Consider the following 27,205-nt stretch of genomic DNA (forward strand, 5'->3'; position numbering starts at 1 on the left):
AACCCTATGAGGTGAGTACTATTAGGATTCTGTTTGTTTGTTTGTTTTTAAATATTTTGAGTGAGAGAAAGAAAGCAAGCATGAGCAGGGGGGAGGGGCAGATGGAGAGGGAGAAGCAGATTTCCCCTGAGCAGGGAGCTGGATATGGGGCTCCATCCTGGAAACCTGAGATCATGACATGAGCTGAGGGCAGGCACTTAACTGACTGAGCCACGCAGGTGCCCAGGATTCTGTTTTTTAAAATAACAGCTTTACTGAGATATAATTCACATACCATACAGTCCACCTATTTAATGGATATAATTCATTGGTTTTAACTGTTCAGTTATCCAACCACCATCACAATTTTTTTTAATTAATGGTTTTTTAAAAGATTTTATTTATTTATCAGAGAGAGAGAGAGAGCACACAAGCAGGCAGAGTGGTAGGCAGAGGCAGAGAGAGAAGCAGGCTCCCCGTTGAGCAGGGAGCGCGATGTGGGACTCGATCCCAAGATCCTGAGATCATGACCCGAGCCGAAGGCAGCAGCTTAACCGACTGAGCCACACATGCATCCCATCATCACAATTTTAAAATATTTTCACAACTCCCCACACGCCCTCCCGCCAAATCCCTCTGTACATCAATAATCACTTTCCTTTTTCCCTTACACTCAGCCCCAAGCAATCACTAGTCTACTTTCTGTCTCTATAGATTTCTTTTTATTAAAAGATCTTATTTATTTGAGAGAGTGAGAACAAGAGAGAGCAAGAGGGGGCTGAGGGGCAGAGGGAGAAGCATGACTCTGGGATTATGACCTGAGCCAAAGGCAGATGCTTAACTGATGAACCGCCCAGGTGTCCCTATCTCTATGGATTTCTGAACCTTTCATATAAATAAAATCTGATTTCATGTGACTGGCTTTTCTCAGTTAGCATAGTACATTCAAGATGTGTCCGTGCTATAGCATGTATCGGTACCTCATTCCTTTTCTCACTGAGCATCTAACATTTGTAATGGTGTCAGGAAGGGACAAGGACTAACCCCAGTCACACTGCTAGTATATGGTGTTGCCCAACCCCCAGTCCTTAAACTATAATATTTATAATTATAAATTAATAATTATAATTCTGGGTCTCTCTGCTGTGACCATTACCGTCTCACACATGCCACTGAAGGGAGCCAAAGGGAGCGGGCAGAGGTGTGTGGAGCACGGCAGGGAGGGCTCCTGGCAGCTGCTGCTACTGTAGGCTCCATCAGTAGGCACTGAGGGGAAGGGTGGGGCACATCTGAAGCTGGGACGCAGGTGACACAGGAAAGAGGGGATGGGGACAGGAGAAGAGAGGGGAATTCCGGGGTGAGAAGGGAGTTAACTGGGTAGGGCAGAGGAGTAGGCGGAACCCATTTCTGGACTTGGGCACAGAGCCATGGCCACGGGGCAAGTGGTCACGAGTCTAGACATTCAAGTGCAAAGCCAGGGCTATGTCTGTCCTCTCCCTTGGAGCAGGCCCTGCCCTAACATCAGTAGCACAGGCAGTTCCCTTCATAAGGGAAGGGGCTGCCAGGACCGCTGAGGCTGGGCTCAGGAAGTAGGTTCCGGCTCCAGCTGGAAATGCTGGCCTGAAGGTGGTGGGTAGATTGCAGTGGGTACATGGGAAGACATAAACAGCAGGCGCTCAAACAAGGAGGCCGTGGGCCCTGGAGTCCCCAGAGGGAGGACTCAACTTACATTGGCCTGGGAGGCTTCTTGAGGGCAGGGCCAGGTGTGTCTGCTGTGGCTCCCTGTCCACGGAATCCAACAGGCACTAGAAGTTCAAAGGTTGGTGGCAAGGGCTGGGAGCAGCCAGCATCTGGTGATCAGAAACATCCATTTTCAGGTCTCTGCAGAGGCAGTGCCTGAAAGGAAGTGAGGGAGATGATGGCTCGTTGTCAAATATGTACCTCATGCCCTTAAGCCAGGCTGCATGGCTCGCAAGGCATTTCACCTCTGAGCTGTCACCGGGAAAGAGATCCAACTTTCAGGGAGAGGATACTGGTAAATAACACACTCTTTTTAAGTGGAGGTGATGGTTTACAGACACTTAGGGTGCCCTTTTGTTTTGGGGGGCTGCCCTGAGCCTGGGTAGGAAAAACCACCTGGGTAGGAGCAGCCTGTGTCCTGCTGTGGCCTTATCCTAACTTGACCCAATCAGGTTATTTACAGAAGCTGGAGCAGGATTTGGAAGGAATATTCTTCACCTGAGGCTTAACCCCTCACGCCTGGGCCCCTGACTGCCCCTCTGTAGGTTCTATGTGGCCTTAAGGCAGGTGGAGCCCTTGCCTTGAAAGCTCCTACAGTCAACCTGAGATGGGGGGGAGGTGGTGAGCCGGCAGGCTGAAGGCTGGGGGGCCGAGATGAACATAAAGGGAACAGCCTGGTGGGAGGGCACTTCACTGATGGGGGGGCACCCTGTCCCTCCTTGGGGTTTGTGCATCACCCTACATCCTCAGGCGCATCCTGCCTGCCTCAGAGCTGTTGGGGTGCTTGCCTATCTGCCGTTTAGCTGGGGAGCTCCGGGGGTGGGGGGGGTGGGAGGAGCTAACATTTCCTCGGCTTCCACAAGTGCCAAGTGCAGGCGAAGCACTTTCACAAATGTCATCTCCTTTCGTCTTCACAACAACCCCCTGAAGCCTTATCTCCGCTTTGCAGATGAAGCAACAGCGGCTCAGAAGGAAGAACAGTCAAGCTGGAGGGGACCTATGAGGGAAGTGGCAGTGTCAAGACATGTCTCTTCCCTGTCCCTAGCAGCATGTGGCCCTGAGTGCTCTCCTGGTTTTTTCACTGGGCTCATCCTCCGACTTTTCTGGGAAGCCCGCCCTGGTTGCTCCAGCCCACATGGTTTTTCTCCGTCAATTTCCCCAATTCAGACCACTCACTGGCTACTTCCTGTGTGCAGAAGCCTTGTGACACCTCTGGAAATGTGTGTGGTGATTCCTTTCCTGGCTACATAAACAGAGGCAAATGACTTGACTTTGGTGAGTTTCAGTTTAACTATAAAATGGGTATCATGTTTCATTTATTCTTCTCCTATCCCCCTACCCCCCCATGTTGCTTCTCCATGTCCTCATATCAGGGAGATCATATGATAGTTGTCTTTCTCCGATTGACTTATTTCACTAAGCATGATACGCTCTAGTTCCATCCACGTCGTCGCAAATGGCAAGATTTCATTTCTTTTGATGGCTGCATAGTATTCCATTGTGTATATATACCACCTCTTCTTTATCCATTCATCTGTTGATGGACATCTAGGTTCTTTCCATAGTTTGGCTATTGTAGACATTGCTGCTATAAACATTCGGGTACACGTGCCCCTTCGGATCACTATGTTTGTATCTTTAGGGTAAATACCCAGTAGTGCAATTGCTGGGTCATAGGGTAGTTCTATTTTCAACATTTTGAGGAACCTCCATGCTGTTTTCCAGAGTGGTTGGACCAGCTTGCATTCCCACCAACAGTGGAGGAGGGTTCCCCTTTCTCCACATCCTCTGATTGGGAGGGAGACAAACCATAAATGACTCTTAATCTCACAAAACAAACTGGGGGTTGCTGGGGGGAGGTGGGATTGGGAGAGGGGGAGCGGGCTATGGACATTGGGGAGGGGAGGCGAACCATAAGAGACTATGGACTCTGAAAAACAACCTGAGGGTTTTGAAGGGTCAGGGGTGGGAGGTTGGGGGAACAGGTGGTGGGTGATGGGGAGGGCACGTTTTGCATGGAGCACTGGGTGTTGTGCAAAAAGAATGAATACTGTTACGCTGAAAAAATTAATAAAAAGGGAAAAAAAAAATGGGTATCATGACCTGTAGGTTATAGAGTTGTTATGAGGACTAAGCAAAATGGCCTGTGCCTGGGGAGGAAAGTGGGGCCCTCCATGTTAGTTCTCCTCCAACCTTCTCTCCCAGCCACTCTGCACATCTTTGTGCTTTTCTTATCTTCCCCACAGGCCCTGTCTATAGTAGCTGCTCAAATGTTTGGAGTTTGACAGTCTTAACCCAGAGCAATTCATCCTAGAGAGATCAGGGATTCTGAGCAGACCTGTTCCAGGAGACTCCTCCACTTTGTTGCCGGATTGGAGGCACAAGCAAAGGAGTAACGGAGTGTCCTCCCAATCTGATCTCTCACCGTGAAGTCTTGTGGTGACCCTGGCCCCTGGTTCAAGGTGAGCTTAAGGGACTGTATGGTTTTCAAGCTTTCCTTTGGCTGTTAGAGCACAAATGGATTCCTAACACCCCAGTCCAGTGGCCAACCCAGGAAACACCTGTGTACAGAATACAAATACCAATATGATTTTATTCAAACACAGGCAGGAACAAGGACCTTCAGAGCTGGGTAAAAACAATAAGTTAAAAGCATGGTTAGAATTTCAGATAATCAGACAAAAGTCCAAAGGAGGTGATTTCCCCCCCTCCTTTTCTATTGATTAATTCAACACAGCATAAAAATAATTTATCTCTATAAAATACCCTTATTTCTAAGCAAATCAGCTGGAGGTGGCCCAAGGACTTCCTCAGCTATGCGCAACACACACAATCTCCACCCCCACCTCTACCCCACCCGAACTTTAAGTCAAAAACGGCCCATGATATTCAGGCAGAAGGTGGGCTCCTGTCAGCAGTAGGCTATCAAGGACACTGGAAGGAGTTTCTCAGCTGAGAGATGCCTGCTTGGGTCCCTTGGTCAAAAGATGGGTGGTTCCACTTGGGTACTGGAGTCCATTTTGTTTAGAAGGAAGAAGCTGAAATCCTAGCAGGTGGACTTTGGACTGATCTGGGACATTCCTCCAGGCTGCGTTGGTGGGGTCCCAAGGCACCCATGGACTAGGCTGGTGGTAGTTTCAGGGCTCTCATGGCTTTGAAGGAAGCAGACCTTGTGTCTCATGTGAGCCGGACAAGGCCAAAGGAAGGTGGGCAGGCGGATCTTTTCCTTTGTCTTTCAGTCTGTATTAGTCTTTCTGGGAGTACTGGGAAGAAAATATCCGTGCGATCCTCCGAGTTTCTTCCTCAGGCAAGTTGGGAGGCAGTGAGTTGGGTCGGGGACGACAAGGCCTTCTGGACAAGACTCTGCTGGAGGCCTCACTCTTGTCCTGAAGAAGAAGAAGTCAGCTAGGTGAGGATATGGCACCTCCAAGAAATGACTTTGGTTCCTCTCATATCTTGGTTCTCTGGCTAATATTTATACAGAGCCAACTGGTTTACAAAGCAATTTATGTACCTGATCTTGTTTAACCCTCATCTCAACCCCACAGTGGGCACATTGTTCCCAGGTCATGGACAGGAAACTAGAGTTCAGGTTTAAATAAACTCAAGGTCCCACAGCTTTGCGTGGCAGAGCCAGGATGTGAACCCTAGCTGAGACTCTGTATGCCTGTGGAGGAGGAGGAGGAGCCCCCTACGGGACAGGATTAAAGCCTCATCCCTTCTCTTGCTGCATGAATATGGATAAGTCATTTGTCCTCTGAGTTGTGACTGTCCTACATGTCACCGTGGGAATATATCCAGCTGCCAGGGAGGAGATGTTGGTAAATATACTACACTCGCAGTATGGCCCCTGGGAGTTCTGACAGCCGGTAGGTGGACCATATCCCGACACTGCCCTCCTACCAAAGCTTTCCCTGCCTCAGGCTGACAGGGTATCACTAGTTCCCCTTTAAGGTCCTAGTGTACATTTGGGTTATGTGATGGTGGTCTTCTGGACTCCTATATGACTCACTCTTTTGCTCATTCAACTGCTCCCCACTCCACTTTATTTTCTGTACCAGGTTCCTGCCCTGAAGGAGCTCAAAGCTATACAGAAAAGCCAACCCAGGCAGCCAGTTGACAGGAAGAGCAGTGCTAAAAGGAGATGGGAGTCGCCACCACAGGTGAACTTGGCTGACCTCAACAGCATGCAGCCTGCCCTATGGACGGGTATCTCTTCTCTGTCTCCAAATCCATGTGCTGAGGTCTTCACAAGCTGATGGAGGCATAGGCAGCTCACTGCACCACTCCCCAGGCACCAAGAATCAGTTTGGTGGAGACCCCAGAGATCTGAAACTACCTCCTTGCCCCTTGCGATTCTGGAAATGGGAAACTGAGGCCTAGCGAGAGTTGCTTCTGGGATCAGTAACATTTAGTAATCTCCTTCCTTCACTTAACCTTTTTAATGCCTACTGTGAGGAGACAGAAATGAACAGAACCCAGTTCTTTTTCTTTTTTATTTTAAATGTTCTATTTATTTGAGAGAGAGCATGAGTGGGGGGTGGGCAGAGGAGAGGGAGAAGCAGACTCCCCGCTGAGTAGGGAGCCCAATGTGTGGGCTCGATCCCAGGACCCTGAGATCATGACCTGAGCCAAAGGCAGATACTTAACTGAGCGACCCAGGTGCCCTCAGAACCCAGTTCTTGACTTCCATGGCACCGAGAGGACAGAGTGATTTACTAAAAAAATTAGAATAGCAGTCAGAATGTGATAAGGGGAGTGGAAGCCAGGCAGCCTTGAGGACTACCTGCCAGTCTGGAATTCTAAATGCTAAAGGAGTCCACAAAACCCGAGCAAACTCTCAGCACTGACAGCCCACAGTAGGGTTGCCTGAGAACCAACCCACAGTTCCATGTCTTCTAGGGAGGCCTAGGCTAAAAGGAAAAAAGGAAAACTACTCTTTGCTCATGACTGGAGTTCTTCCTTCCAAAATATGAGAGGTGCTGTATAATGCCCCAGGCCAGGGTAGACCAGTTGCCCAGCCCCTGGCTATTGTCCTCCTCCTCTACATTGGATGGGTGCTCCTGCAAGACATGAACTGAGTCTGATGCTTATGACTCCAACCGCGCCAGGTCCAAGATAGGAGGTTGGTAACTGCTAGACCAGTAATGGGTGGGACCAAGCCCTGGTGACCAGAGGCTGAAATTGGGTCGGGAGGAGACTGCCTCTTATAAAAAAACATCTTATTCATTCATTCTAGAACCAGTGGTTGTTGGCCTACCACGTGCCAGGCCTTTGGTTAGGTCAAATCCTCTCAGGCGCTTGGAAGCACATTAGGTCCTCATATACCCCTCTGTACTCCCAAGATCTAAGACTGTTGTCTTGTGAGCTATTTAGGATTTAGAGGTAACGATGAATCCCCTTCTAGTGCCTGGGCTCCACTGCAGACAGATCTTCTGGGTCTACCAGCTGGACCTTAACTTTCCATTTCTTTCTCTGCTACAGTGAAAGGGGACAGAGATGTTTGTTTTAAAAGCTAAATGGGAAAACAGGCCTAAGAGCATAGTCCCCTATCTCAAATCCTAAACCAAGCTTCTGTGTCCTCATCTGCCAGAAGAGAAGCACTGTTTTCAAGAAGTTCTGGTAGGTCTTATTTTCCATCACTGGAAGGGTCAGTTGGGTACTTCAGTTTATGAAATGACCATTAAAGAGCTTTGTTGGTGACTCATCAAGCCTTTCAGGAGCCTAAGATTAATTCGACCCGATCAATTTTTTAAAAATAAATTTATTAAGCAGCTTTTTTTTTCTTTTTGAGAGAGCATGCACATGCATGATTTGGTTGGGGAGGGGCAGTGGGAGAGGGAGAAGCAGGGTCCCCTGCTGAGCGGGGAGCCCAATGTAGGGCTCCATTCTAGGACCCTGGGATTATGACCTGAGCTGAAAGCAGATGCTTAACTGACTGAGTTATTCAGGCGCCCCTCAACCCGATCAATTTCTAAGGACAATAAGTAGCCATGGTTTCTGTCCCCACAGGGCTGCTCAGGCTAGAGGGGAGAAGACAGATGCCAACCCGCTCAACAATCACAGAGATGAAGCTTAGAACTCAGAAGCATGGAGAAGGGAGCAATTCATGACAGCCAGGATGGACAGGGGAGACTTCACACAGAGGTGAGATCCTAGATGGGCAGAGTGGCAGCCGAACTGGAGGTGGAATGAGGTCATTTCACTGAGGGGAACAGCATGAGCACAGGCCTGCACCTGACTGGCTGGGCCAACATCTGCCCTGGAGCTGAATCAAGTGTGGCTGGTTCAACCGACTTCCCAGCACTCACACCCGCTCCGGCAACCCAGGGGGCTTTATCTGTATGGCCCAGGCCCAGGGACAGGGCTTGGCTCTGTGTACTAGGCAGGGCAAGGGTGTGGAAGGACAGAGAACACACACTCCGCAGTGTTTGGCTTTTGTTGACCTCAGCAGGGTCTAAAAAACATCTTGACTAGGAGTAAAGGTTCTTCCTTCATCAGTTATTACTCCAAAACACACAATTGTGGAGGGGCTGGGCGGAGGTGAAATTGCTCAGAACAAGGACACCCCTCCATGCTCTGACTGCTCCTCTGAAATCCTCGCATGCTCCTCCTGGGGCCCTGGGGGCCCAAGCCCTGAGCAGGGCCCCTGGCTCAGTACAGATGCCTGCCTTGCTCGACCTTCCACTCACTTGGCTGGCTGCCTTCCCCTAGGCTGGGACTAGGACTTGTTGGGGCTAGAGAGTAGCAGATTCAGCAGCCACAGCTAGGGGCAAGGTGAAATGGGGACAAGATACACAGACCAGGGACCTAGCTCTGAGAGACAAATCCTCAATTTGAGCCCCCAGCCCAACTGCAGCATGGCTGGGCTCCATGAGCAGATGATGGGAGAGGAGGTGCTCTGTCACTCAGGAACGGCTTTCAGCTGGTGGATCCTTCTTTGGCCAGGTCCCTGTGACATGGTATCTTCTCCAAAACCTCCCTCAGGAAGGCCCAGTCCTCTTCTTTGGGCTGAAATGTGGTCTGGTCCAAGCCACCATATTCTGGGTTCTCTCCACTCTAGTCCCCCAGTGGATCCTCTTGAACAGATCACCTGCTTCCAGGAAGGTGGTGGGTGCAGGTCTCCCCACTCACCCCTGCTTCAGGGTGTTCCTGGGACTCTCAGAAAGGAGGCAGTGGGGTAGAGTGGAAGGAAATGGTCTGTGGCCAAATTCAACTGTCCACTTGCTTGATGCCAAGACACACTCTTTCTCTGGGTCTCAGTATCTTTGTTACCAAAGGGAACTAAGAACTTCTGTTTGGCCTTCTAATCCAGGTCTACTATGAAGGTGAAACGAAATTCAGATGTGACCAAGGGTCTGGTCAGCTACATCTTGTAAAATGCCTGCTACAGAGAGGACTTGCTGTTCTCAGACCTCACCCTGGGCAGAGTAGAAGTAAGGTACTGTACCTCCCCAAGGCATGCCCCCAGGCCTGGCCAAGCTCTCCCCACTCCACTGCCCTCTGCCCAGTGAACCTCTGGACCCGGCATCAGGGCTGAAGTTTTGTTCTTTTCCAGAGCAGTTCCCTTAAGTAACATAAACACAGACTTAGTTGCTGGAAACAAAACTTGTGCAAGAGCTGAAAACTGAAAGTAAACAGCTCCCTGATTCTGGCTGGATAGGTAGGCTTGCCAACGGATTGCTGCCTCAGAGACAGCTCAGTACAGCTGCCTGCCTTCCTCAACTTTCACCCCCTTGGCTGGCTGCCTTCCCCTGGGGTGGCTCCCAGAGTCCTCTCGGAAGGCTGGAATTAGGACTTCCTTGGGCTAAAGAGAGTTTGCAGATTCAGCAGCTACAGCTAAGAGCAGGGGGAATGTGGGGACAAGACATAGACCAGGCCTAGCCCTGAGAGACCAATCCTAAACCTGATCACCCAGCTCAAGTACAGCATGGCTGGGCTCCCTACTCTGAGCTCACCCTCTGCTCCTGCAGTAGAGCCCTGGTCACATGGTTCTCACCACCTCCATGCTCCCTCCATTCCCTACCACACCCACTTCCTTCCCTATCCTTCCCATCCCTATCCCCAGGGAGCCCTCCCTGACAACAGGCCCATTCTATAGGGACTAGAGCCACTCCCTCACCCTGGGCCTCAGTCTCCCCATCTATAGAATGAAGAGGCCTGACTAAATCAAGACCCTTTGACCCTCTGAACTCACACCCTGCTAGGGAGAGGGGTTGAAAGTCTGGACTCTTGAGAGGGAAGGGTTAAAGTGTCACTCCTGGAAGAGGTCCTCGCTCCTCCCAGACTCTGGCTTCAGAGTAGCTCAGGCAACTTGAGCCCTGTGCCCGCCCAATGGTCCTGTGGGTCCTTTCCCTTGAGGTGCCTGCCAAGTTGCATTCTGGGTCAGGGTGGGCACCAGCCAATTCTGGCTGTTTCCCCTGACTTCTGTACACCCTTGGCAAGGGAGCTCATCTCCCAAAAGCTCTGTGTGGACTTTATCAAAAACCCTTGAAGCTTTAGGATTCTTCTTGGCACTCTGCAGAGAGCTGGGGACTTGGTGGCTCAAAGAAATGAGGCAGTACATTAAGAGGGACATCCAGCCATCAGGCTTAGACCACAGGCTGAAGAGAGAGGATACTGGGCTCAGGAAGTTCCCTTGGGCCCCAGCTGACCTGATGTGATGGTTTTATGGAAGCTGGGTTTCTCTACCAGGACTGTGCATCTCTTAGATGCCTCTAGGCCTGAGGAAGGGGAATCAAGAGACAGAAAAATTCTTTGGACTCCTTTGAGAAGAGAGGCAAACTTAAAGCCTTAAGACTCATATACAGGCAGGCCAGAGACTTCTGAGGCTAGGGATCTGTTACCCTCAGATGGGGTTGGTGTATCACCCTGGGCCTCTAGCTCAGGATCTAAATGGAGCAAACAGTCCACCACTATAGCTTGAAAACTGCTTCCATACTTTAGGGCTGCTCTGTGGGGCTTAACTTCCCAGCTCCCAGTTCCTGGTGCTAATTTTGATCACGCCCCTATCCCTTAGCATTTCATTGTACAGTTCCCCCCAAAATGGAAAAAGAAATAAGAGGGGAGACGTCTCAATAGTAAAGATAATAAAAATAACAATAGCTGGGTGCCTGGGTGGCTCAGTGGGTTAAAGCTTCTGGCTTCGGCTCAGGTCATGATCCCGGGGTCCTGGGATGGAGACTTGCATCGGGGCTCTCTGCTCAGCAGGGAGCCTGCTTTCCCTCTCCCCAGAGCCCCCTCCCCCGCCTCTGCCTGCCTCTCTGCCTACTTGTGATCTCTGTCAAATAAATAAATAAAATGGATAAGGAAGATGTGGTCCATATACACGATGGAGTATTATGTCTCCATCAGAAAAGATGAATACCCAACTTTTGTAGCAACATGGATGGGACTGGAAGAGATTATGCTGAGCGAAATAAGTCAAGCAGAGAGAGTTAAGTATCACATGGTTTCACTTATTTGTGGAGCATAAAAAATAACATGGAGGACATGGGGAGATGGAGAGAAGGGAGTTGAGGGAAATTGGAAGGGGAGATGAACCATGAGAGACTATGGACTCTGAAAAACAACCTGAGGGTTTTGAAGGGGTGGGGGAACCAGGTAGTGGGTATTAGGGAGGGCACGTATTACATGGAGCACTGGGTGTGGTGCAAAAACAATGAATACTGTTATGCTGAAAATAAATTAAAAAAAAAAAAGAAGAAAAAAATGTTCTCTATTCATTGTCCAGGAAAAGGAAAGTACTAATATACAATAGACATTAATAAGTCAAGGGTGAATAAAATAAGCTATAGGTAAAACACTTAAAAAAAAATAAAATCTTTAAAAAAAAAATAACAATAGCTAGCACTCATACAGTTCTCTCTTTCTCTCAAAAAAGATTTATTTACTCCTCAGGAACAACAGCACCTGGCCCCATACCTATGGTTTGTCCGAAAACTTGTTCCTGCTGTGTGTGGAGCCTGGCCTTGGCAGGAGGGCACAGAACAAGACACGGCCGGTCTCACAGAAAAGATAAGGTAAAGAAGTGCCGTGCAGACAGGCAGGGAGGCCAAAACTCAGATGACAGGTTGCTTTTGCTCTTTGCTTCTGATTCCCATCCCACCCGGACAGTTCTGGTCAAGTTCAATCCCTCCCTACCTCTGACCTCCTTTCTAACATACACCGCTTGGACCTCTGAGTTGCCAAATTCTGCCGATTCCCTGAGAGGTTTCTTTCTCCAGAATCACAGTTTATAAAGCCTTTCCTTCATCTCTGAATTCTACTCAAGCCACTGTTGTGGCTCTGTCTTCTTTTCCCTAAATTCATTCTTTTTTGTCTTGTTTTCCGTAAGTGTTATTGTAGGCTAGTATCACTTGGGAAAGCTAGTGAGTGGTTTGGAGGCCAGTACCCCTAGGAACCCAGCTCCCTGCAGACACAGTCTGTAGTACCAGGTCCAGCCCTTTAAGCATGACAGGTACTTTATAGGAGCTGGAGGACTGAGATATAAAGCTGGCTCCCCTGGGGAACTGTGAGCTCCTGAGGGAAGGGGCCTTATTCTATCCTCTCTGAATCTAGCTCAGGACTGTGACTTTAATTTGCCAGAAGATGTATGTGTCAAGTTTGTGGCCCAAATTACCTTTCTACGCTCTGGCCTACGTGTCCTCAGGCCGAGTTCTGCCTCTCCTAGTCACTAATGAGAAGTTACTGGAGGGTTCCAAGCAGAGAAGTCACAGGATTTACTCAACATCTTGAAAGGTTAACAGATGCTGTATGGGGAATGGGTTGCCAGGAGCAAGGGCAGAAGCCGAAAGGCAAGTGAGATTTCTGCAATAATCTGGGCAAGTGGTGACGGTGGTTTAGACTGTGGTGGTAATGGCTGGTGTGGTGATAAATTAGATCTGGATGTATTTTAAAGACAATTTCTTGGTGGATTGGAAATAGAGGTATCAGGGGGGATTCTAAGGGTTTTGGTCTAAACCACAGAACTAGAAGGATAGGGTGTCTGTTAACTGAGATGGATAAGACTGAGAAACAGCTTTGAGGAATAAAATCTGGAGTGAGTGTTAATTTGAAGTGTCTGTTAAATACCTAAGCGGAGCTGTTGGGTAGGCAGCTGGCCACATGAGCCTAGAGTTTACAAAAGTCTGAGCGAAGATAACCATTAGCAGTGGTCAGCGCGTAGAAAGGATTTAAAGCTCTTAGATCAGATGGGATCATCTAGAAAACAAATGTAAATGGAGCAGTCTAGACTCTGCCCCCGGATTACTCCTTTGTTAACAAGTAAGGGAAATAAGGAGGAACCAGCAAAGGCAGCTGAGTGGGAGCAGCCATGAGGGAGGTGCAGAACTGAGAGGAACTGATGCCTTAGAAACATGTGAAGAAAGTGTTAAAGGAGAGAGAGAGAGAGAGATCAACTATGTCACGCACTGCTGAGAGGGCAAATAAACGGGGCACTCAGATTTGATAGGCGGCTTAGGAATATGGGTTTTTATTTTTTATTTTTTAGGATTGATTTATTTATTTGACAGAGATAACAAGTAGGCAGAAAGGCAAGCGGGGTGGTGGGTGAGGGGGGAAGCAGGCTCACCGGTGAGCAGAGAGCCCAACATGAGGCTCGATCCCAGAGATCATGACCCGAGCCACCCAGGTGCCCCAGTAATATGGGTTTTTAAATTATAAAAAGGTTTTTTGTTTTCTGGCAACCCTGAAGAGTCTGCCTCCCTGCCAGCTGTGAGAAAGCGTGGACATGAGTGAGACTTGTTAAAAGGAGTCATGAGGGAGATCATGAAGACAGATAACAGGATGGTGGGCAGTGAACACACAAAGATATTTAGTGGGCTGAAGAGCTCTGGGGTGTGGGGGTAAAGGAGCAAGAGCGGGGAAAGAGGACACCTAGCTTCTGGCAGAAGGGCTGTGCAAAGGGAGGTGCCCAGCTCAGGTTTTGGACATAGTGCACTGTTTGTGACACATCAAGGAAAAGATGGCTAGGATGCGGCTGGATGCAAGTGTGTCTGCAGCATGGGAGAGAAGTCTAGACGAAGATAAGGATTTGATGGTCGTCAAACCGTAAATAACTGAAATATTGAAGTGGTTGAGATTTCCCCAAAGAAACAGCTGCAAGAGCAGAGGACAGAAACCTGGGGGAAAACAACATGTGAAATGCTGCTATTTCATCTTCTCTTTCCTCCCCTTTAGGGAAGTTGATAAAACTAATTTACCCACAAGCAGCAAAGCAAACAGTCAGAGGTAACTTTCAATAAAACCAGGAAGCTGTCCCAGCGAAGAGGTCCTTGATCACAGGAGGTAAGAGAAAGCAGAGGCAGCAGAACTTGACTGATGCACAAGTACCACGACACCGCTGCTGGCTGGTGTGCAGCAGTCCTGCTCAACTGGCCACCCACCTCCTCCTCCTCTTCTGAAAGTGGCGACAGCCGGAGAGGAGGCAGTCATGAGAAGCAGAGCTAAGGGTCGGCCTCTGTTCCCTATGTCTGTGGCACCTGGTCTGGTATTCTACAACCTCCCTGTGAGGCCTGATAACCCCATCTGACAAGTGAGGAAACAGACTCAGCAAGATCAGACTTGACTAATGTCACACAGAAACCTGTATCCACACCATTGGGGAAGGGGCAGAAAAAACCCTGTTTCACAAAAGCTGGACGTGGAGACTGCCTGAGAGGTTTCTGGGCTCTAGGGCGTCATTTCGATGTGAAGTGAAGGATCAGGCTTTCCCTTAGAACTTGTGGTGAGGCCAGAACAGTCGAGCCAGCACTTGCAGAGTCTCTCCTCCTGCAGGGATGGGTTGCTTGCCTGGCCCTGAAGCAGGTTAGCTACAGCGCAGCAGTCCTAGGACACTGGTTGAGAAGAGCCCAGCAGCCTCTCAAAATGCTCCCCTTCAACCTTCAGGGCCAAGGCTAGCCTTAGGAGGAGGCAGAACAGATGACATTCTCAAATGAGGGTATACGACAGGGTTGCTGCCCTTCTGTCCCTAACTCTCACTTTTACTGTTGATAGGGCCTGAGACATTACAGAAAATAGAAGACAAGAAGAGAATATGGATGGACACCTGGGTGGCTCAGTTGGTTAAGCATCTGCCTTTGGCTGGGATCATGATCCCAGTGTCCTGGGATCGAGCCCCATGTTGGGCTCCTTGCTTGGCAGGGAGCCTGCTTCTCCCCCTGCTTGTGCTCTCTCTCTCTCAGTCAAACGAATAAAATCTTAAAAAAAAAAAAAAAAGAAAGAAAGAAAGAAAAAGAAAATAGAAGCTTCCATCAAATGGGGAACACTACCACCAAATTTCTAATTCTACTTGCTTTAGCACCCATCTTCTTGATCTTCTCCACCTTCCTTCACGCTTCAGGGTGTTTTCTTTTTCCTCTCAAAAGGCTACCTCCACCTGTGCTCTGCATCTTTCTCTTCTTCTCCTGCATCTTCCCATTCTCTTTTTATGGGACCATTGCATTCACATAAAGAAAGCTGTAGCCATTCCCACAGTAAACAAAACCAACCCCCAAAACCTTCCCTTTATCTCACACGCTACTCTAGCCACTACCCTATTTCCCTGCTCCCCAGTCACAGCCAGATTTATGGAAGGAGCGGATATCTCCATTTTGGCACCATTCAATCACTCTTAAAATGTTAATTACATACAGTTTTGTGATTTCATTGTGTTAAACACCAAAGAAACTATGTCACATATATAAATTATAAAAATGAACATCTGTGAATCCACCACCCAGTCCAACTGTGAAAATAAAGGAAACCTCATTTAAAATGGAGTCAGGAAGCCCTGAAGGGGGAGCTCTCACACACTAGCCCTGATGGTAAGAAGCAGACCTAGCATTCCTCAAAAGAAAGCTTACTTATTTCCATACACCAGCAGGAAAAAGGAAGAATTCCTCCTTGCCCAGCAACAACGTAGCCAAGGAGAACTCAGCAGAAAAGTCCCTCCCAGGTTCCTCCCTTCCCCCGTAAAAGCAAGCCCCTCTCCTCTGTTCTGCAGACTTGCCTGTTTTGCCATAGTTTGCCTGTCCCCAAATTGCAATTCCTCTGCTATTCCAGAATAACTCATCTAGCTGGTAAAATAACCCGTTCTTTTTTTTAAGGTTAACAGAATCAACCCAAGAACTAAAACACTGCTAATATTGTATAGACCTGTGTTCTTCCTCCCCTATCATACCCCTGCCTCCACAACTATGAACATTGTAGTCAAACTGTTAAAAGGTCACATTACATTCTGGGCAGCAGTTAAGAATGATGCCTGCTTCTCATCAGAAACAATGTAAGTCAGAGTGTGGAATGATAGCTCTAAAATGCTAAAACAAATTCAAGTTGGAATTCTACAGCCAGTGGGAAAAAATATCCTTGAAAAATGAAGGCAAAATAAAGATATTTTCAGACAATTAAAGCTGTTGCCAGTAGGTCTGCAATACATGAAATGCTAAAGGGAGTTCTTTGTGCTAAAAGGAAATGATCCTGGCCGGAAATCAGGATGTGAAGAAGGAGTGGAAAACACCAGCAACAGTAAGTATGTGGGCAAATACGAACGTCTGGTTTTTGTCTAAATTCTTCAAAGAGGCTATTCTGAAGACGTTCCGAGACCATAAGGTGAGATTATGGGGCTCCTGCCCAAGTATAATTCACAATTAGATCTAAAATAAAACATAAGTATAGTGAAGTTAAAGTTCTGACTTATCCCATGGTAACTATTTCAATGCTTTCAAAAATGTAATTCTTTTTTTAAAAAGATTTTATTTATATAAATACATATATAATTTATATTTATTTATTTACATAAAGGTTTTATTTATTTATTTGACAGAGAGAGATCACAAGTAGGCAGAGAGGCAGGCAGAGAGAGAGGGGGAAGCAGGCTCCCTGCTGAGCAGAGAGCCCGATGCGGGACTCGATCCCTGGACCCCGAGATCATGACCTGAGCCGAAGGCAGCAGCTTAACCCACTGAGCCACCTAGGTGCCCCAAAATAAATGTAATTCTTAATATTTTTTTTTCCTTAACTTTTGGTGCCTCTACTTGCTACAGTCTTTTTTTTTTCTTTTTCTTTTTTTATTTGACAGACAGAAATCACAACTAGGCAGAGAGGCAGGCAGAGAGTGAGGAGGAAGCAGGCTCCATGCGGAGCAGAGAGCCCGATGTGGGGCTTGATCCCAGGACCCAGGGATTGTGACCTGAGCCAAAGGCAGAGGCTTTAACCCACTGAGCCACCCAGGCGCCCCTACTTGCTACAGTTTTAAACACAAACTTGATTTGATTCTTAGGTTATCCAGCACTGGGCAGCAGCCAGCCAGAGCACAAGACTCGGAAAATGTGCATCCAGCAGTGACAGGGTCATTGCTAGTGAGGACGACCAGCCTCCTGAGGTGTCCTGGGACTTTTAGTGCTGAAATGGCCAGTTTTGGGTGAACTGTGATGATTAGTTACCCTAAGCAGGACCCAGGATGAGGTCCTGAAGAGAGAAGAGCCCTGAGAACAGCAGATAAACAATGGAGTTTTGCTGTGACTAAGAACGAGAAACAACTGAAAAGTATTTAAGACTTACATTCTCAAAATGAGACCTGCCCTTTAATTGAAGTGAAAATTCTTATTTCTCCCTCTCCCACACTTGTGTCTTATGTTTAACAGATCAAAGACTGCTAATTCCCTTGGGAGCTGGTACATCTTGAAGGCAGAAACAGAAAAGCAGGAACAGCAGTTCTGTGTGGCAGGAGACATGACAGCTCAGAGTGGCTCACAGACACTCTTCCTATGGGGCGTGACTCGTTGACATTTCACCCACTTTGCTGGGAGGGGAAGAGAGAAAAGGAACTAACAGTATCTACTTTTTTCCTCTAGAAAATTCTTGCCATCATTCTATTAGTTAAGAATTATTTTAGCATGATGGTACATAAAAGGAAACAGAAACTCAGAAAGGTCAAGTCACTGTTCAAGATCCCTTAATTACTTAGTAGCAGCTTCAGTGTTTGACCTCATGGGTGTCGCCCTCAAAAGCTTGTGCCTGGTACCTGGATAGAGGCCGGTGACTCCAGCATAAATGCTGGTGGGTATGTATGGGACATGCAAGAGGAAAGAGATGAGCCAGAGAGTACAAACCAGAGCAGAAATAAAGGCTACAAAATGCAGAGCTCCTAGGTAGGGGCAGGCATCTTTCCTTCTCCAGGAAAGGATTTACAAATTTGATGAAAACCGAGATGTGTGAGAACTGACTGATCTGTCTACTAAATAAATGTATGTCCTGAAAATGGTGCTAGGGAAGTTGAGGGAGAGAGGGGAGGGAAAACTAGTAAAAGGATCAGATATCTGATGGCTTCTCTTTAGAACTATATCCTAGTCTCTCAAGATGCTTCTGGACTGACTCCATTGGTCATCAAAGTAGGTCCTGGAAAAGCATTAAAAATATTTAAGTGAAGGGGTGCCTGGGTGGCTCAGTGGGTTAAGCCTCTGCCTTTGACTCAGGTCATGATCCCAGGGTCCTGGGATCGAGCCCCGCATTGGGCTCTCTGCTCTGCGGGGAGCCTGCTTCCTCCTCTCTCTCTGCCTGCCTCTCTGCCTACTTGTGATCTCTGTCTGTCAAATAAATAAATAAAATAAAATAAAATATATTTAAGTGGGAAGAAGGAGCAAGATGGCGGAGGAGTAGGAGACCTAAATTTCGTTGAGTCCCAGGAATTCAGCTAGATAATTATCAAACCATTCTGAACACCTATGAACTCAAAAGGATATCAAAGAAAAGAATAGCAGCAATTCTAGGAATAGAAAAGAAATAGAAAGAATAGAAAGATATAGAAAGATATAGAAAGAAATAGAAAGAAATAGAAAATACCTTTCTGGAAGGTAGGATGTTCAGAGAAGTGAATCTGAGGCGATATATGGGACGACAGAGTGTGGCAAGCGATAGAACAGAGGAGCACAGAGTCACAACTTTTATAGGTCTACTCCACTGAGGGATGCTGCTCCAGAGGCTAAGCGGGGAGTGGAGCCCTTGCTGAGACAGTGTGGTCTCACGTCCCTTGGGGCCACAGAAAGACCAGGGGTGCATGAGTGCAACACAGCTCCCAGGTGTCAGAGCGGGTAAGCTGGCTGCAAAGATGGAGCTGAGGAGTGGGCTCTCAGCTCAGGGTTGCCATAAACCATGATTCCCAGCACAGTCGGGCCACTGCTCTTCAAGCAGGGGCCCGACAAGTGGCAGGTCCAGAGAGACCCACCCCCTTCCTTCCCAGGAGGAGGGGTGCGGGAGCGTGCTGCAGGAATCAGTTGGGTTTGGAGACTCCGAATAGGGCTGTGTGCCAGAGATAGACAATCTGGAAGAAATGGATGCATTCCTAGAGACATATAAACTACCAAAACTGAACCAGAAAGAAATAGAAAACCTGAACAGACCCATAACCAGCAAGGAAATTGAAGCCATCAAAAATCTCCTAACAAACAAGCCCAGGGCCAGATGGCTTCCCAGGGGAATTCTACCAAACATTTAAAGAAGAATTAATATCTATTCTCCCAAAACTGTTCCAAAAAACAGAAATGGAAAGAAAACTTTCCAAACTCATTTTATGAGGTCAGCATTACCTTGGATCCCCAAAGCAGAGAAAGACCCTATTAAAAAGGAAAATTACAGACCAATATCCCTGATGAACATGGATGCAAAAATTCTCACCAAAATACTAGCCAACAGGATCCAACAGTACATCGGTGTGATATAATACATTAATAAAAGAAAGAACAAGAATCATATGATACTCTCCACAGATGTTAAAAAAGCATTTGACAAAGTACAGCTTCCTTTCTTGATCTAAACTCTTCACAGTGTAGTGATAGAGGGTACATACCTCAATATCATAAAAGCCATCTATGAAAAATCCACAGCGAATATCGTTCTAAATGGAGAAAAACTAAGACTTTTCCCTGAAGGTCAGGAACATGGCAGCACTGTCCACTGTCACTACTGCTATTCAACATAGTACTAGAAGTCCTAGCCTCAGCAATCAGACAACGAAAAGAAAAAAAAGGCATCCAATTCGGCAAAGAGGTCAAACTCTCACTCTTTGCAGATGATATGATACTTTATGTGGGAAACCCAAAAGAGTCCACTCTAAAACTGTAAGAACTCATACAGGAATTCAGCAGAGTATCAGGATATAAAATCAATGCACAGAAATCAGTTGCATTTCTATACACCAACAGCAAGACAGGAGAGAGAGAAATTAAGGAGTCAATCCCATTTACAATTGCATCCCAAACCATAAGATACCTAGGAATAAACCTAACCAAAGAGGCAAACAATCCATACTCATGAGTAATAGAGTACTCATGAAAGAAATCGAGGAAGACACAAAGAAATGGAAAAAAATTCCATGCTCATGGTTTGGAAGAACAAATATTGTGAAAGTGTATATGCTACCTAAAGCAATTATACATTTAACACAATCCCTACCAAAATACCATCAATTTTTTTCAAAGAAATGGAACAAATAATCCTAAAATTTATAGGGAACCAGAAAAGACCCCAAATAGCCAGAGGAATGTTGAAAAAGAAAACCAAAGTTGGCAGCATCACAATTCCAAACTTTAAGCTCTGTTACAAAGCTGTAATCATCAAGACAGTATGGCACTTTCACAAAAACAGACACAGATCAGTGGAACAAAACAGAGAGCCTCAATTCTGTGGTCACCTAATCTTTGACAAAACAGGAAAGGATGTCCAATGGGGAAAAAAAAATAGCCTCTTCAACAAATGGTGTTGGGAAAATTGGACAGCCATATGCAGAAGAATGAAACTGGACCATCTCCTTACACCACACAAAAAAAATAGACCCAAAATAGATTAAAGACATCAATGTGAGATAGGAATCCATCAAAAATCCTTGAGGAGAATACAGGCAGCAACGTCTTTGACCTCAGCCGCAGCAACTTCTTCCTAGAAACATCACCAAAGGGAAGGGAAGCAAGGGCAAAAATGAACTATTGGGACTTCATCAAGATCAAAAGCTTTTTTTGCACAGCAAAGGAAACAGTCAACAAACCAAAAGACAACCGACAGAATGGGAGAAGATATTTGCAAATGATGTAGCAGATAAAAGGCTAGTATCCAAAATCTATAAAAAATTTATCAAACTCAACACCCAAAGAACAAAGAATCCAATCAAGAAATGGGCAGAGGACGTGAACAGATATTTTGCTACAGAAGACATCCAAATGGCCAACAAACACATGAAAAAGTGCTCAACATCAGTTGGCACTAGAGAAATATAAATCAAAACCACAATGAAAAAACAACAACAACAACAACAACAACAACAAAACCACAATGAGATACCACCTCACACCAGTCAGAATGGCTAAAATTGACAAGTCAGGAAAGGAGAGGTGTTGGCCAGGATGCAGAGAAACAGGAACCCTCCTACACTGGATAAAACATGTACCTCATTAGGTTGCTGAATAGCACCTTAATACAAGATGCTTTGAACAGTGCCCAGCAAGCACCACCATGACTGCCACCTTTCAGCTTAAACACTGCCTCCTCAGAGAGACCCTGTTCTTTTCAGAACACGACTACTCATTACAATCTGTAAACATTTTGTTTACTCTTTGTGCTCCACGAAGACAGGGACTTTGTCTTGTTTACTATTGTATGCTCAGAACCTAGCACAATGCCTGACACAGGGCACGTACTCTAGAAATGTATGCTGAATGATTACGGAAGTAGTTATTACTATTACTATACTGGTGCTGTGCCAAGGCAGAAGAGGAGAGCTGGGATCTGTAACCACCTAGCTCAGCTGAAGGATGAACAGTTACAAGATGTTCTGTAAACAACAAATGGGTACAGCCCTGATACTATTCTCTTCTTCCAGACCTTACACATCTCTCACCGGGTGCTGAGGTTGGATCTCCTGTCTGAACCTTCCTCTGCTCATGCCCACCATGGCTTAGTGGCGCTCCCACACCACTCACTATATTCATTTCTTGGCTGAGTCCTATTTTTAACGTTTTTGTACTATTTCTTCCACATATCTTAGCTGATGATGCCCTGCTCTTTACACATTTACTCTTCCTCATTTTGTGCCTAGTTCACCCTAGATGAGCTCCTTGTATACCACTGGGCCTTCAGAATGTGCGCAGCACAAGCCTGGAGACTGACAAGTGCTGCTGCCTTTTCAGGAAGCTAGCCCAGGGCAGCTCTGCATTCTGCACAAGCTTTCATGGAAGAGTTGAGGACTCTAGGAGAGGGAGGTCAGCCGGCTGTTCTTACCTGATCTGTTGCGGCTGGTGGTGGCATAGCTGCAGAGAGTGAGAGCATCCGCAGGGAGGCCTCCAAGTGCTGGGGAGGCAAAAAGAAGTTGGGTACCACAATGGGCTCCGGCCTAGATGGTAGTTAAGGGACACAATTACCTAGAAATCTCCCCCCCTGACAGACTGGCATCTCCCCTGGGCTTAGTCACCCCCACTCATTTCCTCCAACTTATTCTTGCCCATGAAACCTCTGCTCCAGTGATGCCTTCTGCCTGGAAGACCCTGCCCACCCCTAACAAATCAGTCTATACTTTCTGCAAGGGTTAGTTAAAATAATTCCTCCTCTTGGAAGCCTCTCCTAAAGTCAGTCCATTGTGATTCCTGCAGTCTGCAACACAAGATACTGCTTGTTTTTACTCTGCTAGGAGTCTTGATTTGTTTCATTATTCCTTCCAGAAACTTCTCAAAGGCAAGGGCAGTTTCCATCAGTTATCTCACTACTTCCCTAGAGTCCTGTTTGAGGCTGACAGGCAGCAACATTTCAATGACACTTGCTGAGGACCTGCTGACCCAAAACTGACCTGTTAGAAGTCCGACAGGATCAGGGTGGGAAGGCGGCTTTAAGGGCAGTGTCCTGCCAGTTGCTCTCTGCCAATACCCAGGAATGAGGACTCTACAGAAGGGGCTGTCTGTGGTACAGCTTGTCTACCCGGTCTGCATCTGAGCCCTAGAAGCAAGTACCACATCTTGTACTTCTCCGTATCCTCTGACTTAATCCAGTACTGTGCAAGAACACTGTGTTCCAAAAACGTCTGTTCACTCAAAGCAATGATTCCATTTGGGAGAGGACTATTTTGGTGTTCTGATTTTTTTGTTTCTGTTCAATAAGCCAAATATGGTTCTGGTTTGAACTAGTTTATCGTGGTTCTTCCAGGCTAGGCTTTGAACTCCAAGAGGGTAGAGATGATTGATCTCTTTTTCACAGTCATATTCCTGTCACCTAGCATAGTACCTGGGATATAGTAAGCGCTCAATAAGTGTCTACTGAATGAATGAAATGCATCCTTTCCTGCTTTGGCTCAAATCCCTGATTTTTCTAGAGAGAGATAGAGGTAGAGGTGGAGACCCTGAAGTAGAGGAACCTTTATACCCAAGCCTTTTTCAGAGCCCAAGTGAAGCAGGATCTGGCCGCTCTGACTACTGGGGACTCTGCCAGTTAGCTGATGCTGTGGGGAAGGAAAAGCTTTGCTATGAGGGGTCACGGGTGTGTCTGAAGCTCCAAAGCTCCCCCCTCAGCCACTTTTTAGACAGTGACTTCAGGAAAATTCATTTTTTGCACCTATTTTTTCACCTGGATATAGTAATGGTACCTTTTGAGGATTACATGACTTTATAGATGCAAGTGCTTAGAGCAGTGCCTGACACATCACGTGTTCACTAAACATCAGCTATTCTTATCTTCCTGGTTGATGGGAAAAAGGTGCCTATTCTTGCTGTCCTTCCCACTTGGGTTCCTTCCCACTGAAGTATGCCTTCTGTTCTCACCTCTGCACTGTCCTCAACGCTAATGCCACCATCAGTCCACGTTCTACAGGACCTGTCTGAAGTGTCAGAGCACTGACCACTACTTCTCCCTGAAACTCTGCTCCCACAGGGCCTCTGTCCTGCTTTTCCATCTCAGACCAGTTCTTCTCCGCCTCCTCTGTGGGCGTGTCTTGTTCCATGCTTACAGCCGGAGCTCCTCGGGGCTCCTTGTGTGTGCGCTTCTCCATTTCCACGCTCTCCCTGCTGCCCTCATCTGTTTCCAGAGGCATCTACCCTTACAGCTGGTGTCCTCCAGCATGTCTTACAGGCACACATGTCCAAAGTGGAAATGTGCCCCTCCCCTACAAACTATCTTATTGTGCTGTTCCCTATCCAGTCAATCACCTCGCTTATCTAGCAACTTGTGACAGAACTCTCCAAGTCATCCTTTCTATTTCTTTTCTTCCTCTTCCTTGCCCCTATCTAATTCTCCAATCTAAAAGCAGTTATATGCTTTAGGTCATACTTCATCTTTTATTACTATTGCAAGTTTCCCACCTTACCTCCTTGTTTCTGGCCTTCCCTTCATCTAACCCATCATCCACCCTCTACTTTTTTTTTTTTTTTTTAAAGATTTATTTATTTGACAGAGAGAAATCACAAGAGAGGCAGGCAGAGAGAGAGGAAGGGAAGCAGGCTCTCCGCTGAGCAGAGAGCCCGATGTGGGACTCAATCCCAGGACCCGGAGATCATGACCTGAGCTGAAGGCAGTGGCTTAACCCACTGAGCCACCCAGGCGCCCCACCCACTACTTTTCTAATACATAAACCTGACCAATCACACTCCTGCTTGCTTACCAGTTAATATTTACTGAACACTATGTACCAGGCACTTTGCTAGGTAGTTTACACTGTTAATTGACTTTTCACAATAATCCCACAAGATAAGTACTATTATTATCTCTGTTTTAAAGATAAGGACACTGAAGTTTAACAGGATAGAGTCCAACCACCTTAACTGGGCATAAAAGGCTCTCAGAGGCAGCCCTGCCTCACCTCTCACCATTCCACATGCCTCTGGGCTCTACCCAGAGTGAACCGCTACCCACAGGCCAGGATCTTTCACCGGGCTATGCCTCTGGACACGCAGTTTGCTGTGACTAGATCTTTCTCTCCCCTCTGCCTATAGAATGCCTATTCATCTTTGAGGTCCAGCTCTACTGTCTCTCTTGCTGGGATGCCTCCAAACAGTATTGCAAGAGCTTTTTCCTCTTGTTCCCTAGCATTCTGTCCATGTTTCATCACAGCACTTAGAACAAGAAACTGTATCACTGCCTGTCCCTGCCTCATAAGGGGAACTTCTGGAGTAAGGTCTGTTTCACAACTGTTTTCAGTAGCAGCACACAGCCTGGCAACACCCATTTTTTGATGAATGACTACTCGGGAAGGTCCGAATTAGAGTAGTATCCTTAGTACCTGGGCACAAGTGACTGCTCCAGCACAGACCATATGCATTCTGAGCACAAGTAAACTGGCTGTAAAGGCAGCAGCATCAGAAGCTAGGAAGGAACTCCATTGGAGGCGGTCTGCTTTCAGTGTCAGACTCCAGCCATTTCATGGTTTCAGTCTTTTCTGAGTCCCCATCACCTGCTTACCCTTTAGTGTCTCTCTGCTCTGCAACACGAATCACATTTGTGTAGTGGGTATTCATTTAATTTGAATTTCATTAAAAATGAAATTATGATAGTTCCATTCAATCTATATTTACTGATCCCTTCTCTGTGCTATGTCTGGTGCAGGGGATACAGAAAAGACAAGGTCCCTGACCTACCTGGGGAGTGTACAGTCTGATGTCTCCATTGTGTATGGAAAGAAACTGAGGCTCAGAAAGGTTAAATTATAGGTCTGACTTCACAGGGTCTAGAAGGGTAAAAAACAGGCCCCTGGCTTCTGGGAGAGAAAGATCTCTTCAGTAAAACAGCCTCCTTCACCAGCACCTGCACAGTAAACCCCTGCTTACTGTAGGGATGCTGGCGGCGCTGATCTGATCGGCAGGTTAGGCAACAAATATGAGGGCTGTCAATGGTCCTAAGTGGTATCTTTTTCCCATGACATGCTCATCTGTGTTTCAAAGCAGGAACGGGGGAATGTTAGGTATCCCTTCCCCACTCAACACTGCCATTCTGGAGGGGGAGGGAGAGTTGGGCAAGTACATTTCAACTGTGCCCTCTTCCTCTCTCCTTTTCCCTATCACTCGCATTTTTTATAAAAAAAAATTAACTAAAAAAAATTAATTAGGCAAGTTACTATAACTTTGAGCCTAAGTTTCCCTACATGCAAAATAGAAATGATGATACTGACCTTCTAGACTTATGAAGAGTGAATGAAAAAGCTATGTAAAGTGCCTGGCACATAGTGAATGCTTAATCAGTGCTGGTCCTCCTTTCCCCTCTCTCTGCACCCTCCACTTTGATTTCACCTCATTCCTTACATCCAGAACCCTACCTTCAAGTGTAAAATACCCAATAGACTGATCCAGTAAATCAGGCTGGGGTAGGCTAATGAATGTGCTACCAACACTTACACTCAATTCAAAGCATCATGCTTCAAGGGCGGATATTAATCGTAGCGCCAAAGCACCTTAAAGCCTTGGTGAGTATTCTGAAGGAAGAGGCTTCCTGTACTTCCCAGTGCATTACATGAGGAAGGCCACTGCCCCCACTCACACACACGCTAGGCTAGCCAAGTGCCAGTATCCTTAATGCCTACAAATGACTTAAGGGGCTACTTGTGGGAAATACCAAAGGATACAGGAGGCTCTGCCTTGTGGACACCTCTGTTCCAGATGTTGCCTGGTTCTGCCTGATGTCAGAGCAGATAATAGGTAGCCCCTGATGGCTTTCTTTCCTGCTCCGGGAGGCTAGGCGGAGAGGGAATTTCTCGAAGCTATCAGCAGAGTCACTTAGTTCACTGGAGGCAGCTTCATTCTCAGTCTGGGCCTCTAGCCTGGACTCCTGGTCCTGATTTGCTCTTGGCGAGCTCAGTCCAACAGAGGTATTGCTCTGCTGGGCTCCTGAAAGAGTCACTTGTGAGATGAGATGAGGGTCTGCTGAAGCAGGCTCTCCATCCCTAGAGTGAGAGGCTTCACCCTCACAAGCAGTAAGACTTTGGCTAGAAGAACCCTGCCTAAGCAGGTGGGGCTGGACTGCCCTTCCTGGACTGGACAGAGGGCTACTTTTGCCCTTGAGCTCATCTCTGGGGAAACGCTTTGAAGAAGAACAAGAAGGGCCTTCCCTATGCACCTCATTAGGCTGAAGGCTGATGATCTCACTTGTGTCTGACATGAAACTGGACCAAGGGCTAGTTTTGTCTGTCACAGTGGTTATATCATTGAGGGTCCTGGGCTCAATGATGTCTTCTTCATAGTCTTCATCACTGTAGGCTGGGCCTGCCTCAGTTTCTTCACTGCTCAGTATCCTTGTAATGGGTACCGTGTGCCCCTGGGACTCATGGAGAATTCCTCTTCCACTTGAAGTCTCTTCAAGAGTAGGTCGAGTTAAGGGGCTTCTGCCCTCATCTGGAGCTCTTGCCAATGGCAGTTCTGGAGTTGTGCTTTGCTCCTCCATGACTACTGTGTCCTGAGCATCTGGTAGGGTGGGAACCTCTCCGCTTCTACTCCTGGCTCGGTGAGAACTCAGAGATGCTTGAGTATTCTTGGTGATAGTCTGCAGATCT

At 47.0% G+C, this 27,205-nt stretch overlaps 1 protein-coding gene across 6 annotated transcripts in view; it reads right to left on the reverse strand.

Moving 5' to 3' along the window:
* Nucleotides 1-4,314: 4,314 nt before the first annotated feature.
* The window catches only part of C2CD3 (C2 domain containing 3 centriole elongation regulator), a 144,091-nt gene continuing 121,200 nt past the window's right edge, over nucleotides 4,315-27,205 (reverse strand). For 4 of the 6 annotated variants that reach the window (XM_046016591.1, XM_046016590.1, XM_046016593.1 and 1 more), the window contains 3 exons: nucleotides 26,282-27,203; nucleotides 21,967-22,078; nucleotides 4,315-5,105 (listed from right to left, as the gene is read on the reverse strand). In XM_046016591.1, coding sequence (XP_045872547.1) covers nucleotides 4,965-5,105; nucleotides 21,967-22,078; nucleotides 26,282-27,203 — 1,175 coding nt within the window. In that variant the 3' untranslated portion in view covers nucleotides 4,315-4,964. Of the gene's footprint in view, nucleotides 5,106-9,169; nucleotides 9,287-21,966; nucleotides 22,079-26,281; nucleotides 27,204-27,205 lie in introns of all 6 variants that reach the window. The other 2 variants (XM_046016596.1, XM_046016592.1) reach the window with 2 other exon arrangements.

Source organism: Meles meles, chromosome 8 (genome assembly GCF_922984935.1).
Source record: "Meles meles chromosome 8, mMelMel3.1 paternal haplotype, whole genome shotgun sequence".
In the NCBI taxonomy this organism is placed as follows: domain Eukaryota; kingdom Metazoa; phylum Chordata; class Mammalia; order Carnivora; family Mustelidae; genus Meles; species Meles meles.